Raw genomic sequence first — 17,736 nt, forward strand, 5'->3', positions numbered from 1 at the left:
GAATTTGAGTAATCAATTCTTCAAGTTTCAGCAATGAGTGGCAATATCGCTGGAGGGAAGCAATTCAGCACAGCACGCTACCCGTAGAGAGGCGAAGCGGATGGCACTTGGCTGGCTTTGGTAAGGAGTTATAAGTATCTTGTGTGTCGACTCCAATTTTTTTTATTATTATCGCTCGTTGATTAACATTATCGTTATTGTTTAATGCGAATATGCTTTATATTAATTTGCAGCTATTTACAGATTCTATTAGATTTTAATCCTGTTTAGATGGTTTCTTTTTAGCTAGAAGTCTATTCTTTAATTCCAAGAATGGGTCCTTCAAAATGTTCCGATCTGAGTAGATCATAAATATTAGGTAGATCAAACATAGACAAGCACTTTTGATGACATCTGTGATAGAACTACTTTTAATATTATTGTCTAAGATAACGTATTGGCAAGATGCTACGATAATAAACATAACAAGTGAACCGCCAATTCTCTTCAAAACATTCGTGTAAGCGATTTCAAGCCCATTTTTGGAGTAAAAAGATTTGATATAAATAGAACAGTAACCTATTCTTAGGGCCATGTTTAAGGCGTTTGCTAAGATGAGTCCACTTAATCCTAACTCAAAATGGGTAATAAATGCATACAGTGAACATAAGACAATGATGGTCAGCAAGGACATGAATATGGAAAATCTCCTTATGTCACTTCCGTCGGCCACGCTATTGAAGAACGCTTCCAATATACCATTAAAAGCCAAAAACGGGATATATACAATGTACTGTGGGAATATATCAAAAATCCCTGTGTTGGCCCATTTAGATGCTTTTCCTCCTAGCAATATCAGGAGGAAATATGCCGCATTAGAATATCCAGCAATACCAATCAACAAAGACAAATTCAAATAGAATATCCCCAAGTATTGCATAATATCGTAAGATTTTCTTATATTTTCCTTTGACTTGGTTGAAAGCATTCTAGTAAATAGTAACCTTAATGATTCTTCGATTGGCTGAAACACCAACCTTGCAATTATGGACCCGTAATTACAAACAACCGCATATGTACCTTGTTGCTCTACTGTGCACAAATAATTGATCAACAATTTGTCTCCTTCTGTCAAAAAGTGTTTGAAGATCATCAGTATAAATAAACTCCTCCAAATAGCAAATATTTTTGTGTCAAAATAGTAGTATCTATCTTCCAGTTGGGTACTTATCTTCCGAATCAAAAGTGAATTCTGTTCTTCTGGCGGTTTTATTTGATTTTCCGTAGCAAAGTTCAATTGGTATTGAAGGAAGATTAAAAACGAATATCCAAATTGACCAGCCGCAAATGCAACAACCGCGAGGCCATCATATTCTAAATTTGATGCCCTCGAAGTCCTCTGCACGATAGCAATTACCGCGAATGTAATAATGCATCTTCCAAAGACACCAACACTTTCATACTTTGATCTTTTCCTAAAATTCAATTGAAATTGATTTATCGCGTACAATGGTTCCGCTACAAGTTCTAGCATCATCAGCAACCACACGAGCAATACGGTAACCCTATAATATGGCAACGTCAATAAGGAGTCTTGAAAATTCTGCGACTGGTACTGCCATACAAGAATCGCAATCGATAACGGGCCACCTACCACCAATGGGATATATCCAAAATTAATAATACTTTGTAAAGTGCCTACGGGAGTCCCGTCGACGTATTTATCAGTTATACGCTTCGTATCATTATCGTTCTCCGAACTAATATCTCTAGTTCTTTGGATTGAAAGTCTTTCACCCTCTCTACTAAAGAATAGCACCATTGACACAATGAACTCCAAATACGCCGATATTCCAAACACCCTAGGAGAAATCAACCGAATCAATAACTGGTTCAATAGAAATGTCAACATCTTTGTGAACAATTGAGTCAACATTAGGAAAGACGCACCTGTAGTCGATTTATTCAAGAGATCAGCATCACTTCTACCACGTTTCACCTCTTCATTTTCAGAGCCCATGGTATTCTTATTTTATCGGTCTTATATAGTTTTATTTCCTACTATGTATTGTTACCTACGCTTAGCCATATCCATATCGTGATTTAATTTACGCCCCAAAGTGCGTAGCTATCGAACTTCCGCTATAAGGATTTTAGCTCAATTTTTACGCTGGATATATAGTTACTTAGTCATTTGAAATTTAGCCATTAATCGTTAAGATAATAGTCATCAACGTAAATACATAACAAATTTGAGCTGAGACTGAATATAAGTTCTAAGGATAGTACAGTTTTAAAATAGTCTAGAACGCCCTGAACAATACTCCAGTATTGAAATTATCAATATGGACCCAAACAATATAAATCCACACGAAGTGGAATTAAGAGAGCAAGATCGTTGGTTACCGATAGCCAACGTAGCTCGTCTTATGAAGAATACGCTTCCCCAGACTGCCAAGGTTTCGAAAGATGCAAAGGAATGCATGCAAGAATGTGTCTCTGAATTTATTTCATTTGTTACTAGTGAAGCGAGTGATAAATGCCTCAAAGAGAAGCGTAAAACGATTAATGGAGAAGACATATTGTACTCGATGCATGACTTGGGGTTTGAGAATTATGCAGAAGTGTTGAAGATTTACTTGGCCAAGTATAGGGAACAACAAGCGTTAAAGCAAGAACGGAATGAAACTAAACCCTCGAAGAGACAACGGAAAGCTGCATCTGTTACAGAACCTTTATCACATACCACTTCTAATACTCAGGATGAGCATTCTCCGGCGGGGTCTTCGTTGCGGGAACACCTTCACGGACTCAAGCAGGAAGATATCGACAACCATCAATATATGGGGACACAGGAACCAAATCTGCATCAGATCACCGGACATGAGGCAAACAATAATGGAATATTAGGTTCGAACTCATCCTCTGATAGTTCAATAGGATCGCCCGAATCATTTTTCAATCATTACGAATCAAATGGACAAGAAAATGAAGCGGGCAATGGTGGTTTGAACGGACATGATAAGGAAATAAAACATGAAGAAAGGAATACAGATCCAAATCATAAAGATGAAGGATATGGATACGAAGATTTTATCAATGATCCTAATGAAGAGCAAATAGGACATCACCAGCATATCGATGAGTTAACGAAGCTTACTAATGAAGAACCGGATATCGATACTTTAACGGCTGGGATCACAAATGGCAATTCGAATAATGCCTATTTCTGAGTACTCAATGCAACTAGCAACTCTGTAAAAAGTCAAGTACGAGAAAAATAGAATGCTTTTAGGAAAGTAAATAATTCAGTTCTCAATTATGTGTTATGAAACAGTTTTTAAAAAAGTATAGTAAATATTCAATTAAATCGCCGCCTATATATATATATATACCTTTCAATAATAACAGCCAACTTTTAAATGAAGAGAATTAAATTAGTAATATCCATTACTACCAAAACCAGTAACACCGTACAAATAAATAATAAACAAATAAATAATAAATAAATAAGTAATAAATAACAACATGCGAACTATAGCTTCTTACGGCAGATAGGGCATGTGCTTGAATAGTTAACCCAATTTTTCAAACAGTTGTAGTGAAATTGGTGAGAACAATTCTTGAGTACTCTCACATCATCAAGCAAACCATGGGATAAATCATCAAAACATATTATACACTTTTCAAAGCTTCCCACCTTACGGGGAGTAATCAATTTTTGCATTTGAAAATTCTTCATTCTGAAATCAAGTAAACACCTTGCTTTCAAAACTAGAAGCCTTAAGCTCAAATAGGATGATGGCAAGATATGGAACGGAAATGTATAGAAATACATAAATAGTATCGAAAAAATGCATCCTATTCCAAATCTTATCAAGTTTACTAGAAACTCACATGTATATATAATTTTCAACTTTGTATCATCCCATTTAACGGATTCAGCATTTGATGAATCAAACTCTAAATTATCCAATGTTCCAAATTTGAAAAGCTCGAAACAGTTTAATGCATACTTAACTGTTGTCAATATGATTAAAGGGAATATATGCAAGATTTCGAACCCAAAGATGGTAATTAATATATTATCTTTAAAAGACACCTTCGAGTTCCCAGAGTAACTCGAAACAACCTCCTGGAAGTATTTGTTTATTAACATAACATCAACCAAATTTAGCACTGCTAATCCAATGGAAAACCGAAGATATTGAAATTTCAAAGTTGTAGCATCATGTACATTACTAGCCGTCGTGTACACACGGCCAACACTCAAATAATGGAAACATTTCAACAAGAACACACACAAGAACAATCCCCCGTACTTCAACAACTCGTGTCTCACCAGTAAATCGTTGGTGGCAATTTCATCGTTCCTGATGGTGCTGTAATAAAATATCAAAAACCCCAAACAAAATTCCCACGCCGTATAACTTATCTTGTCCTTCAAATTTCGTATCTCATTGCTCGTCAACCTCCCAAAAACAACCCATATCACAAAATTCGTCAACAAAAAGATTCCTATCAAACAAAGATTAACGAGTTTAAAATTGAACGACAGAATCGACGTTATTGATGATGCTAACGTATTATAGTAACCGTTTACGACATAATATGGATTCAAATCTATACCGATTGGTTTTATGTATCCATTCGACGTCCTGAAGTCAAATTTTTTATAAATCGAAACACCTAGACATGCTCCTACCTTCACATTTGTTAGTATTCTACCCGCCCCAAAATATATCGCTATAAAAGCAAAAAAAACACTTTCGAACAAATTACTTACCGCGCTGTATCCAAGCCTCTTATTCGAGGGTATTGTCATTACTCTAGCGTCAATTATCGATGATTGAATTTATACTACAAAAAAACTACCGTTATTATATACCTAGAGTCCCTAATTCACAAGATGACAGTTGTTTGTATCACGTGATACATTTCTAAAAATCCATCGCTCGGTTTGTAGCCTTAGACTGGAAACATCTGAAAAATTTTGATAGAACGATTAAGACTAGCATTGAATGTCCTATTTGAAGACAGTAATCAACAATATTTTAGGGATGGGTAAAAGGAACTTCAGAAAAAATAAAGGAGGAAACAACAAAAAGAACTTTGGAAAGCGTTCGGAAGTCCATGACAGAGAATCATCGTGGACTGAAGCTGTGAGGGAGAGTGAGAAATGGGAAACGTACTACAAGGCTATGAACATCATTCCAGAGGAAGAATGGGATACTTTCAAGAAGCATTGTCAAGAGAACTTGCCATTGACATTTAGAATCACCGGATCGAGGGCACATGCAAACGAAATCAAAGAAAACTTCATCCAGAATCACGTTTCCAAGTTGCAAGATGCTGAGTTTGAAGGGGTCAAGTTAACCCCAAGGAACTTATCGTACTACCCAAATGAGCTTGGATGGCAAATAGATGTCTCTAAGGCAGTAATTAGAAAGAACGAAGAGTTTGCGAAGACGCAACGTTTCTTGGTTATCGAAACTGAAGTTGGAAACATTTCCAGACAGGAAGCGGTTTCGATGATTCCACCATTATTGATGGACATTAAGCCACACCACGCTGTTTTTGACATGTGTGCTGCACCAGGTTCCAAGACCGCTCAAATGGTGGAGGCATTACATGCTGATGATGATAACAAGTTAGCTACTGGATTTGTCTTGGCCAATGACTCCGATTATAAGAGATCGCATATGTTGGTCCATCAAGTGAAACGTTTGAATTCTCCAAACTTTATGGTTGTGAACCACGATGCACAATTGTTCCCAAGAATCAGATTAAACAATGCTAGCGAATACTTGAAATTCGACAGAATCTTGTGTGACGTTCCATGTTCCGGGGATGGTACTATGAGAAAGAATGTTAACGTATGGAAAGATTTCACTGTTGGAAATGCATTAGGTTTACATTCATTACAAATAAATATATTAAACAGAGGATTGCAGTTGTTGAGGAAGGGTGGTAGATTGGTGTACTCAACCTGTTCTTTATCTCCAGTTGAAAACGAGGCTGTAGTTGCGGCTGCGCTAAGAAAATGGGGAAACCAAATCAAGTTAGTCAACTGTGATAATGAATTACCTGGTTTGGTCAGACGTAATGGTGTGAGTGACTGGAAGGTTTACGGCAAAGATATGCAAGTTAGAGAAAAAGGTGCTGAAGATGTTGCTGATACTGTTTTCCCTCCAACTCAAGAAGAAGCTGATACATTTAGTTTAGAAAATTGTATTAGAGTTTACCCACATTTACAAAACACTGGTGGATTCTTCATTGCTGTTCTTGAAAAGACAGATCCAGAAGGTGCGAAGAGAATAGCTGAAGATGAGAAAGATGAAGGTTCTAAAAAACAAAAGATTGATGAGCAATCCAATACAGTGGAAACTACTGATAAACCACAACCACAAAGAAGGGAAAAATTACCAAGGGATGCAAACGAAGAACCATTCATTTTCTTAGATCCTGACCATCCTCAATTAGCTAAATGTTGGCCATTCTATGATTTCAAGGAAAGCTTCCCTCGTGATTCTACATTGGTTAGAAATGCAACCGGTGAGCCATTGAGAACTATTTACTACGTTTCGTCTATATTGAAAGACATTTTGACTATTGAAGAACAGAAATTGAAGGTCATTCATGCTGGTATCAAGTTATTTGTCTCCCAGAGAAATGATACAGGTAATTGTCCTTGGAGAGTGCAAAACGAATCATTGCATACTATTAAATCATTCTTGGGTGATAAGAGACATTTGACTTGTAATTTGAAATTATTAGAGTTATTATTCCAAGAAGCTTTCCCAAAAATTCAAGCTATAAAAGAATTAGCTATAGATCCCGAATTTTCATCTAGATTAGATGAAATGGAAGAAGGTTGTGTTTTCTTGACTGTTAAGAGAGAAGGTGATAACTTAGAAGATTTATTCTTACCATTATGGAAGGGTAAAACTAACGTCAACTTAATGGTCAATAAGAAAGATACCCACGAATTACTTTATAGAGTTTTCGGTATCGAGACTACTGCAAAGGATGCCGGGAAAGAAGCCATTTACCAAAAGAACCTTGAAGCCGTTAGAAAAGTTCGTGATTCTACTGAGCCAGAGTCCGGAGTAACCACTGAACTTGAATCAAGTGCCCCTCCAGCAGAATCTGAATCTGAATCTGCTTCTAAAACTAATGTTTAATTGTATATTACATCGTAAATATTATAATCGTAACTATGAATTTCTAATCTAATCCAGATCTGTATCTGTATCTATGCTTGAGCCTGAACTGCTAGAACTAGAGTCTGACCCCAGAGATTCCAGTGATATACCTTCCTCATCTTCTATTACATCGTATTCCATATCATGTTCAAGGAACATTTGTGCCGTAGACTCGTCTATTAAATCATCAACCCATGATTCTACCATCATCCCAAATGCCAACAAGGAAGTCTCGTCTAAACTTCTTTCTACTTTTTTATATGAATCACTCTTAGCTATCTTCTTACTAGTGTAGTAATGTAGCACGTTAAGCAATTCTGGGTCTGGAAGGTTAATGTCTGATGGAAATTCTTCTCGGTGTTTTATGGGTATCTTAACTTCTGTTGAATTAAGTGATTGAAGAATTTCATCTGGGGGTATTGCTATCCCATGATTCTTGAATATTTCATCAACATCACTAGCGTCTTTGTCTATAACTAGATCAAGCTGGTTGTCCTTAATAGTGACCGAATGAGATGAGTTTTTGAGTCTACTTTGATCTATAACAACTCCTTTTCGAAATTCATCATTACAAGCCTGGTATATTGTAGCAGTGATGGAGTCACCTTTTGTAGCATTCATAGTTAATAATTACCAGTATTATTGACATCTATTTTTGTCTTCTTGATATATACTAGTATAAAATCTTTTTGTATGGTTTGCAGCGAGGGGTCTAGATATTTCAATGTTTACAAATTAATCCTCTGAAGCGATCATTTTGAATCAAATTCTATTCGTATATAGCATGGCATCATCACTCCAGGATCACCTCCTAGTGCAAAGGGAGATCCAGCAACTTGAAAATGATGATGAACAACGAAAAAACCTCATCAAATTATCGATTTTAAAAATGTTTCATCTATCTAAATCAATCAACAAAGGCACTTCGCATACGGTTGATAACTCCACATCTGCAAGCACATCACGAATTGAGGAGTTAACAAAGAAGAATCATGATTATGAGTTGACTATCAACAAATTAAAACAGCTGCATACAACCAAAGAAAAATTACAAGAATCCAAAGTAGAATCGTTGAGAGAAGAGATCGGGAAACTAAAACAACAGCTTAAAGATCAACCACGTAACAACTTACACGTGCCGACATTGAGCCAGTTCCAGCTGAACTTGGAAACTGGCGGCATTTCACGTCCATCCAGTGCATTTTCTACTTCTCCATATGTCAACAAAATAATGTTCAATCAAGGAAATGGAGGGCTTGCGAAGAACTATTTATCGCCAACCTTGAACTCCATAAATAAGTCAGTTTTCGTGCCCGATTTCAAGTCAAGTATTCTTTCGCCTATACAGCACAAGAGGAAGGTTTTGTTTCCAACAAAGGCAAAACGGGAATATACTAATTATAATTCCATGAAGAAACAATTCGAGCAAAATGGACAATTACCGCAGAAAGAAAACACGGTCGAGCCTGAGACTCCTAATAAGCGAGTAACTAGAGCTACCTCAAAGAAGGTCTCTTCTCCTGCTCCCGCTCCCACTCCCACCAGAAATTCATTCAACAGCACGAATCGCTCGTCAGCTTCGCCATCTTTGGAAACCACTGATCTCACTCCTACCAGATTACCCAATAATGGCAAACTATTTGACGACAAAATGCGGTCGTTGGATGAAGTTATCAATAAATCTTTCACAAGCGCAAATACCAGTGAAGCTGAAAATGATACCCCGGATGCGAACTCAACCACTATCGACAACACAACCCCTAGGCCTACGGTTGGTAGAGCAGCCCATATGTCGGAAGACGAGACGTTTGCTAGTGCCAATTCGTCCCTAACAAAATCGTCAGAGAAAAAGGACAAAAAGAAGAAAAAATTAAAGCTTTGGAAGTCTGAAGTGTCGAAGGTATCTATATCGTCTCCAAACGACAAAACTTCGAAGAACCGGAACAAAGGCCTACATCTCGAGGATGAAGATTTGAATACCTTGAACTACTATCAAGACGAAAACTTTCTTAATGACACTAACGACACTCCCAAGGTGTCTAGAAAAAGAAAAAATGACGAAACTGAAACAACGCTGCTCACTTTTAAGAAAAAGAAGAAGAATGTCTTCAAAATTGATTAGTATCCGATCACCCAGCATCTATATAGATCCTCTTCCCCATATCTATATCCCCACAACGTTTAATGAAGCCTGTAGTCATATAATTAAATAGTCATGTGACCTGCGGTATAATTATGAAGATCCGACTTCGAGCGATCACCGAAGGTCGTTGAGGTTTATGGTAATTAGTAATATCTACTAGAGATCTATTATACGATATAGAAGATATAGTCTACGAATAGGTCGTTATAGAGATTTATTATGCTTAGACCAAGGACTTACGTACGTAAGTTGGCTTGGAGATGCCCAAGAAAGTCACAATTAGGGCTAAGATTAGCTACGAGTGTATCTAGTCATAAATCATTGCCACTTCCAATGAATTTTGATATATCACATTCACAATCTGCATTTAGAGCGTATCAGGATATTATACATAGAAATAAAAGTGTGGGTGATGATGAACCTTCACAAAGGTCAGAAAACGAAAATAACCCGTCTGAGTCGGACAAGGATTCCAATCAGGATCCGGAGACGCCAAAGAAAGACAAGGAACTGGAAAATGACAAAGAACCGGAGAAAGAGAAAGATATTGAGAACGATAATAAGGTGTCGTCTGAATCTAATGAAAATGTTACATTGGCGTCGTCGAATACAGGTGGGGCCGCTCCACCCAACGGCAACAATAATGGGGATGATCCAGACGATTCGAACCCTCTGCTTCCAGTTGATCCTGTGACTGGGTTGTACCCACCATTATTGGCCATTCCTATGAAGGATCGTCCTCCACTTCCTGGGCGTCCATTCGCAATTAATGTCACAGATCCCGAGGTGATTAGATCGATATACACAATCATCGATAAACGGGAACCATATTTTGTATTGTTTCATGTAAAGGATTCTAATGAGCCGGATACGGACGTCATAAATAAGAAAGACTCGGTGTATGATATAGGGGTCCATTGTCAAATTATTAGACACACGACACCTAGACCTGGGGTATTTAATGTTTTAGGTTACCCTCTTGAAAGATGTAAATTAGAAGAATTAACGACGCCAAGTAGTGAAAAGGAGGCTAAATCTGAAGAACCTTCAAAAGAAGATGCGGAAAGTTTCCCAACATCTTATTTGAAGGGTCTCAATGTTTCATATGCAACAGTTAAACCGGTTGAAGATGAACCTTATGATAAATCTTCTGCAGAAATTCGTTCGTTAGTGGAATCATTAAAGACATTATTAAGTAAAATGGGTGGTAAAAATCCACTCGAAAAGCTCCAAATTAAAGAAGGAACGGACTTAATCAGTGATCCATCTAAATTTGCGGATTTTGTTGGTTCAACCATACACGGTGATCCAAAGAAAATTCAAGAAATATTAGAAACGTTGAATATTGAGACCAGATTATCTAGGGCATTAGAATTATTGAAAGTCGAGCTTAAAGCCAGTTTAATTAAAGAAAGCACTATACATAATTTAAGTACCAAGGCTGATGAATACCAAACTCGACTTTTCATAAAGGAGTTTATTAAGGAATTGCAAAAGCGTGCTGGTATTTCCGAATCGGAAGATAAAAAAACCTCAAAGTTTGATGAAAGACTTAAACATTTGAAACTAACGGAGGAAGCTATGGAAGCATATAATGCTGAAAAGGCTAAGATGGAAAACCAGAATGAACACTCTAGTGAATTAGGTGTTAGCGAAAGATATTTAGATTGGTTGACATCGATTCCCTGGGGTGTTTACTCCAAAGATCACTTCAATATTAAACAGGCAAGAGAAGTTTTAGAGCGTGATCATTATGGGTTGAAGGATGTTAAAGACCGCATTTTGGAATTCATTTCTTTAGGTAAGGTTTCTGGTAAAGTTGATGGTAAGATTCTATGCTTGGCGGGTCCTCCAGGTACAGGTAAAACATCTATTGCTAAATCCATTGCAGAATCATTGAATCGTAAATATGTGAGAATTGCTATGGGAGGTATACAGGATGTTCATGAAGTTAAAGGACATAGAAGGACATACGTTGGTTCTATTCCAGGTCGTATTATTTCTGCTTTGAAACAAGCCAAAACTTCAAATCCTTTGATGTTGATCGATGAAATCGATAAGCTTGACTTAAGTCGTGGTGGTGGTGCTGCTTCAGCATTCTTGGAGATCTTAGATCCTGAACAAAACAATTCATTTGTAGATAATTACATTGACGTTAAGGTTGATTTATCAAAGGTTTTATTCGTTTGCACTGCAAATTACTTAGGAAATATTCCAGCTCCTTTGAGAGATCGTATGGAAATTATTGACGTCTCTGGTTATACCAATAATGAGAAGATTGAAATTGCTAAAAGACATTTGATTCCTGAAGCCAGTAAAAAAGCTGGTTTAGAAACAAACCATGTCTCTATTACCAACGAAACAATTTCTAGATTGATTGAAAAGTACTGTCGTGAAAGTGGTCTTAGAAATGTTAAAAAGTTGATTACTAGGATTTTCAGTAAGGCCTCTCTTAAGATTGTGGAAGAAATTGAAGCTAAGGAAGCGCTTGATTCTTCTAAAGAAAAGGAAGGAGTTACTGCTAGTTCCGAAGAGGCGAACGTTAATAGTGAATCTACGAAATCGAATACATCTCAAGCAGAACCTGTTGCTGAAAGTTCTACAGATATTCTGACAAAATCTAAAGTTGCTTCTGAAAAAATCGAGACAAAAGAAAAGAAGGAAACCAATAAAGAAAATGGTCAGTCGGAAGAGGACCAACAGCCTGAACCAAAATTTGTTATTCCTGAAGACATTAAATTAGAAATCACACCAGCAAATTTAAAAGATTATGTGGGTCCAGAAATTTACACAAGAGACCGTGTATATGAATTCCCACCACCGGGTGTTGCAACTGGTCTTTCTTATAGTACTTCAGGTAATGGTGATGCTCTTTACATTGAATCGATCTTAACACATTCTATTGGATCTGGATCTGGAGTTCCAGGTATGCATGTCACTGGTAGTTTGAAGGATGTTATGAAAGAATCTGCCTCTATAGCTTATTCTTTTACTAAGCTGTTCATGGCAAAGAATTATCCAGATAATAGGTTCTTTGAAGCAGCTGATATTCATGTTCATTGTCCTGATGGTGCAATTCCAAAGGATGGTCCTTCTGCAGGTATTTCATTTACGTCTTCGTTGGTTTCATTAGCAATCAATGAATCGTTGCCTCCAACTGTTGCCATGACAGGTGAAATCACTGTCACAGGTAGAGTATTACCAGTAGGTGGTTTAAGGGAAAAGATATTAGGTGCTAAAAGATATGGCTGTGATACTATAATCTTCCCTAAAGATATTGAAAACGAGCTTGAAGAAATCCCAGATGAAGTCAAAGACGGCGTCACATTTATTCCAGTGGAGTGGTATCAAGAGGTCTTTGATAAGATCTTCCCTAACGCCACCGCTCAAAAGTGTAACGAAGTATGGAAAGAAGAATTTGCTAAATTGGACCTGAAAAAGAAGAACAAAAAGAAATGATTAAAATTGTAAGTAATATTCGTTGAAGTAATCGTCTGTCATTATTGGTGTATATTTGTACATATTTTATTTAATCCAATTTACGTTATTTCATAATAATATTGAATACTAGAAGCAATGTAAAACGGGTATTATTTATCCTTTTTCTTCTGTATCTCACTAAAGAAATCTCTAACTTCTTCTTCGGTGACCACCTTTCCTTGTTCAGCAAATGGTTTAAAGAATTCTTTCAATTTTGAGCTAATCGTTTCATACGCCTGAAGCCCTTCAATAGCCTGATCTCTAGGCATGGACAGAAGGGCGTCAGTTCCTAAGTCATATAATGATCCAGTTGTCGAATTCTCCCCATCATTATCTTCAGGACATTCATAGATCGGATCATCTAGATATAAATAATCATGATTACATAAAAACTCATGAAGTTTAGAATCCTGTGGAAGAGTGTTCTTGAGCTCAAGTAATCGGTCTCTAAAATCTGGCTGTAAAAATACGGAATATAAAACTTCATGATCTGGATCGATTTTGATTCTCTTTGTTTTTGGTGCATCTTCATCTTGTTCAACTAAATGCTCAAACTTCTCTTTCCAGTCTGAGATGGATTCGACTTCGTTGAAATGGGGTAATTTCGTGAGAATGATTTTCTTATCGTTTTCGATCTCTTTGAAAATATGCCTGAATTCTTTAACGCATTTCCAACAAACGAACAGGTCAAAATCTTCTAATTCTGGGAAGTAAGGAACAGAATAAGTCTTTTGGGTCGTTTGCTTATCTTCTATATCTGCTTTCGCGTCCTCTCCTGGAGGAGATAATTTATGCAAAAAGTTCTTCCCTGTTTCATTTTGTTTGGTTTCATGTTGTTTGCGTATGGTACCTGGATTGTATCCTAAAATACATTCATCGTGAAACCAGTCTTCACCACATGTAAAACCAAAGTAACACTGGATCATGTTCCCCGTTTCTTCAAGAGGATTGTATGGTTTCTCACAGGAACAGAATAATCCATGAAAATTTTGGTTATACATATTTGACAGTGATGGTATATCTTCTGCCGGCATTTTTATATCATGACTCTTGGATGACGCAGTACTCGAGTACCCTGTTTTTTGTATTGATGGTCTGCGCTCATTCTCTTCTCTTTTCAATCTCAATTTGCATCCGCCATCAATCGTTTTTGACATCTTGGTCGTACCACAGTCACAGACAAAATTCCGTTTCGTAAATAGCTCCACGAGTTCGTGTGAGGAATGACACTGAATGGAACACGAGTAGCAGACTCCAATTTCCTCATTATTTTCATCAGAACACGTAATACAAGCAAAAATTGGTTGCCTTAGTTCACCTTTACCATACGTGCATTCACTCGGGTCGAAAGGCATTAATTCTCTAGCCTCTTTCTCTAATTTATCGCGAGTTTTGATGTAGTCAACAGCCGTCAATGAATCTGACTCCTCTTCTTCTCGTTTGGGACTCATGTCGCTGGTTGGTAATATCTAATCTTTCATATCCTCCATAGCGATTCACGTCTAAGTAGATCTCTGAATAGCCTTGGTCGGTCACGTGATGAAGTAATTAACTATCATGATTTTGCACCCAACTATACGTTTTCCACAGCCAAAATAGCATTCTTGTGGGTGTTATAGGTATAAGGGGTTCGGAAAGCGTTATAATTACATCATATTGTAGGGAAAATGATTTTTTCGGGACTTGAGTATTTTTCAGGAAATCGGTATGAATATCAATTTTTTACTCATTCCACAATTAATTATCGTTACTTATTCTCAACTACTAAGTTTACTAAATAATTAAATAGTTATCAAGTCCATCATACCATTCTCTTCTATAACAACCCCTCCTATATTTACACACCAAGTATAAATCCTCACCACTCATGTTTCACCATTATACGTATTACCAAACAGTTCGACAGTTAGCCAGTTAGACAGTTAGCCAGTTAGACAGTTAGACAGCTTGACAGCTTGACAGCTCAACAGCACGACAATTTCACAGTTCCACAGTTCCATTTCCTCAGATAACCCTCTACTATAATACTCTATACTCTGTACATTGGCTTTGTGCGATCGAAAATGAGATTACACCCAAAACACCCAAACACCTATAATTAATCCCAAATAGGCAATTATGTATTTAATTGAACGCGTCAAAAAAAATAGTTTTCTAAACATAATCTAGTAAAGAAGTCGACCTTGAAGTCTTTTCTTTCTAACCAATTGTTGATTAATAGGTTTATATACGAATAAAAATGTCTAGTCCTACAGGTAACTCGAGAAAGAGACAGGCAGATGAAGATGATGCGATGTCACATCCTTCTTCGCCGCCAATAGGAGAAAGTCCACAATTACCGCCATCGTCGCCTGCTATTCCATTCGAAGAGGGGGACGAAGAGGACGAAATTCATAATGATGTTGCAGACTTAAATCCATCAGAAGAAGAGGATGGTGAAGATTTGATGGATAATATGGAAAATGATTATAAGAGGAGCGAAAAGCAGGATACGTACGATTTAGGAGATGGAAATATTGATGATGAGGAATACGACGAGATGGATGCAGCCACTAGAAGAAGAATTGACAGTCAATTGAATAAGCGTGATGCATTATTGGGAGATGCTATGGGTAATAGATCGAGACGTCAGGCATTTTTGGAAGATGAAGGTGATGAGGATAATATAGATGATATCGATGAATATGGGTTACCGATTCAAAGAAGAAGAAGAAGACAGTACGATGAAGACGCGGACGAATTTATGGGGGATGTAGAGATTGATCCGTTTAATGAAGAGTTGTCGCTTGAAAGCTTGACCGATATCAAGGCCCCGAGTATAACCGAATGGATTGTCCAGCCGGCTGTTTCCAGATCTATCGCAAGAGAATTGAAATCATTTTTGTTGGAATATACCGACGATAAAGGTAGATCGGTGTATGGTGCCAGAATTCGTACTCTAGGTGAAGTCAATGCTGAATCATTGGAGGTTTCTTATGACCATTTGGCGGATTCGAAGGCTATATTGGCGTTATTTTTGGCTACATCACCAACTGAAATGTTGAAGATCTTTGATATCGTTGCTATGGAAGCTACCGAATTACATTATCCTAACTATTCACAAATTCATCAAGAAATTCACGTCAGAATTTCCAACTTCCCAAACCACTTAAACTTAAGAGATCTTAGGGAAAGTAACCTTAATAATTTGGTGAAAATAAGTGGTGTTGTTACTAGAAGAACAGGTGTCTTTCCACAATTAAAATACGTGAAGTTTGATTGTCTTAAATGTGGTGTTGTATTGGGACCTTTCATTCAAGATTCAAACACAGAAGTTAAAATTTCATTCTGTACTAATTGTCACGTTAAGGGTCCGTTTAGAATTAATTCCGAGAAAACATTATACCGTAATTACCAAAGAATTACCTTACAGGAAGCACCTGGTACTGTTCCAGCTGGTAGATTACCAAGACACAGAGAAATTGTCTTGTTATGGGATCTTGTCGATGCTGCTAAGCCAGGTGAAGATATAGAAGTAACCGGTATTTACAAAAATAATTATGATGGTCAGTTAAATGCTAAAAATGGTTTCCCTGTGTTTGCCACGGTGATTGAGGCTAACTCGATCAGAAGAAAGGAAAGCAGTGTATCTGGGGATGGTGTTATAAATTCGTGGACTGAGGAGGATGAAAGAGAATTCAGAAAGTTATCACAAGAGCGCGGTATTATTGACAAAATAATAGCGTCTATGGCTCCTTCGATATATGGGCATAAGGATATTAAAACAGCTTTAGCGTGCTCATTATTTGGGGGTGTTCCAAAAGACGTCAATGGTAAACATTCTATTAGAGGTGATATAAACGTCTTATTACTAGGTGATCCTGGTACAGCCAAATCGCAAATCTTGAAGTATGCGGAAAAGACTGCAAATAGAGCTGTTTTTGCAACCGGTCAAGGTGCTTCTGCTGTTGGGTTGACAGCATCGGTCCGTAAGGATCCAATTACAAGAGAATGGACTTTGGAGGGCGGTGCCTTGGTTCTTGCAGATAAAGGTACATGTCTTATTGATGAATTTGATAAGATGAATGATCAAGATAGAACCTCTATTCACGAAGCTATGGAACAACAATCCATTTCTATTTCTAAGGCAGGTATTGTTACTACATTACAAGCTAGGTGTGCAATTATAGCTGCTGCCAATCCTAATGGTGGTAGATATAATTCTACATTGCCACTTTCACAAAACGTGGATTTAACCGAACCTATCTTATCGAGATTTGATATTTTATGTGTTGTAAGGGATTTGGTCAATCCTGAACTGGACGAAAGATTAGCAAACTTCGTTGTTGATTCACATATGAGATCTCATCCATCGCATGCAGAAGATCTAGAAGATGACGACGATGATTTAAACCAAGATGATGACGAAGCCATGGATGACGAGCAACCAGAAAACACCCCTACAAGACCAACCAATAGAAAACAAACTAGAAAACAAAAGATTAACCAATTGAACAAGGAAAGAGAAAGTGAAATCTCCCCCATTTCCCAGGATCTTTTGGTCAAGTACTTGAACTACGCTCGTATAAAGATTCATCCTAAATTGCATCAAATGGACATGGATAAAGTCTCCAGGGTCTATGCGGATCTAAGAAGAGAATCCATTTCAACTGGTTCATTTCCTATCACGGTGCGTCACTTGGAAAGTATATTACGTATTGCCGAATCCTTTGCTAAGATGAGATTGTCGGATTTCGTGAGTCAAAGTGACTTGAACAGGGCAATTAAAGTCAGTATCGATAGTTTTGTTGGAACTCAAAAGGTTACTGTTCGTAGACAATTACAGAAATCGTTTATGAAGTATACGTTACCAACCAGACGAAGTTAATCCATATCATTCTATTAGTGTATTATTTAGTTTAAGATTATAAAATATATGTTATTTTCATA

General features: G+C 37.2%; 9 protein-coding genes and 1 non-coding gene across 10 annotated transcripts; 6 read left to right on the forward strand and 4 right to left on the reverse strand. All coding sequences in view use genetic code 12, as the record gives it.

Annotated features, from left to right (window-relative positions):
- The first annotated feature begins 33 nt into the window (after positions 1–33).
- On the forward strand, positions 34–85 carry SCR1. The gene has a single exon (XR_003013370.1).
- A 171-nt stretch (positions 86–256) lies between these two features.
- Positions 257–1,999, reverse strand: DEHA2F21318g (DEHA2F21318p; the record flags this gene model as incomplete). The annotated part of the gene is made up of 1 exon (XM_002770821.1): positions 257–1,999. One exon carries the CDS (start codon positions 1,997–1,999, stop codon positions 257–259), a length of 1,743 nt encoding a protein of 580 aa, XP_002770867.1.
- A 325-nt stretch (positions 2,000–2,324) lies between these two features.
- On the forward strand, positions 2,325–3,212 carry DEHA2F21340g (DEHA2F21340p; the record flags this gene model as incomplete). Its single annotated transcript, XM_002770822.1, has 1 exon — positions 2,325–3,212. The coding sequence occupies one exon, from the start codon at positions 2,325–2,327 to the stop codon at positions 3,210–3,212; it is 888 nt and encodes a 295-aa protein (XP_002770868.1).
- A 302-nt stretch (positions 3,213–3,514) lies between these two features.
- DEHA2F21362g (DEHA2F21362p) lies at positions 3,515–4,804 on the reverse strand (the record flags this gene model as incomplete). The annotated part of the gene is made up of 1 exon (XM_002770823.1): positions 3,515–4,804. One exon carries the CDS (start codon positions 4,802–4,804, stop codon positions 3,515–3,517), a length of 1,290 nt encoding a protein of 429 aa, XP_002770869.1.
- A 235-nt stretch (positions 4,805–5,039) lies between these two features.
- Positions 5,040–7,163, forward strand: DEHA2F21384g (DEHA2F21384p; the record flags this gene model as incomplete). Its single annotated transcript, XM_002770824.1, has 1 exon — positions 5,040–7,163. The coding sequence occupies one exon, from the start codon at positions 5,040–5,042 to the stop codon at positions 7,161–7,163; it is 2,124 nt and encodes a 707-aa protein (XP_002770870.1).
- Positions 7,164–7,211: 48 nt separating this feature from the next.
- DEHA2F21406g (DEHA2F21406p) lies at positions 7,212–7,805 on the reverse strand (the record flags this gene model as incomplete). Its single annotated transcript, XM_002770825.1, has 1 exon — positions 7,212–7,805. The coding sequence occupies one exon, from the start codon at positions 7,803–7,805 to the stop codon at positions 7,212–7,214; it is 594 nt and encodes a 197-aa protein (XP_002770871.1).
- Positions 7,806–7,968: 163 nt separating this feature from the next.
- Positions 7,969–9,306, forward strand: DEHA2F21428g (DEHA2F21428p; the record flags this gene model as incomplete). Its single annotated transcript, XM_461276.1, has 1 exon — positions 7,969–9,306. One exon carries the CDS (start codon positions 7,969–7,971, stop codon positions 9,304–9,306), a length of 1,338 nt encoding a protein of 445 aa, XP_461276.2.
- A 240-nt stretch (positions 9,307–9,546) lies between these two features.
- DEHA2F21450g (DEHA2F21450p) lies at positions 9,547–12,786 on the forward strand (the record flags this gene model as incomplete). Its single annotated transcript, XM_461277.1, has 1 exon — positions 9,547–12,786. One exon carries the CDS (start codon positions 9,547–9,549, stop codon positions 12,784–12,786), a length of 3,240 nt encoding a protein of 1,079 aa, XP_461277.2.
- A 131-nt stretch (positions 12,787–12,917) lies between these two features.
- On the reverse strand, positions 12,918–14,258 carry DEHA2F21472g (DEHA2F21472p; the record flags this gene model as incomplete). Its single annotated transcript, XM_461278.1, has 1 exon — positions 12,918–14,258. One exon carries the CDS (start codon positions 14,256–14,258, stop codon positions 12,918–12,920), a length of 1,341 nt encoding a protein of 446 aa, XP_461278.2.
- Positions 14,259–15,100: 842 nt separating this feature from the next.
- Positions 15,101–17,674, forward strand: DEHA2F21494g (DEHA2F21494p; the record flags this gene model as incomplete). The annotated part of the gene is made up of 1 exon (XM_461279.2): positions 15,101–17,674. The coding sequence occupies one exon, from the start codon at positions 15,101–15,103 to the stop codon at positions 17,672–17,674; it is 2,574 nt and encodes an 857-aa protein (XP_461279.2).
- Positions 17,675–17,736: the final 62 nt, after the last annotated feature.

This window comes from Debaryomyces hansenii (assembly GCF_000006445.2).
Source record: "Debaryomyces hansenii CBS767 chromosome F complete sequence".
NCBI lineage: Eukaryota > Fungi > Ascomycota > Pichiomycetes > Serinales > Debaryomycetaceae > Debaryomyces > Debaryomyces hansenii.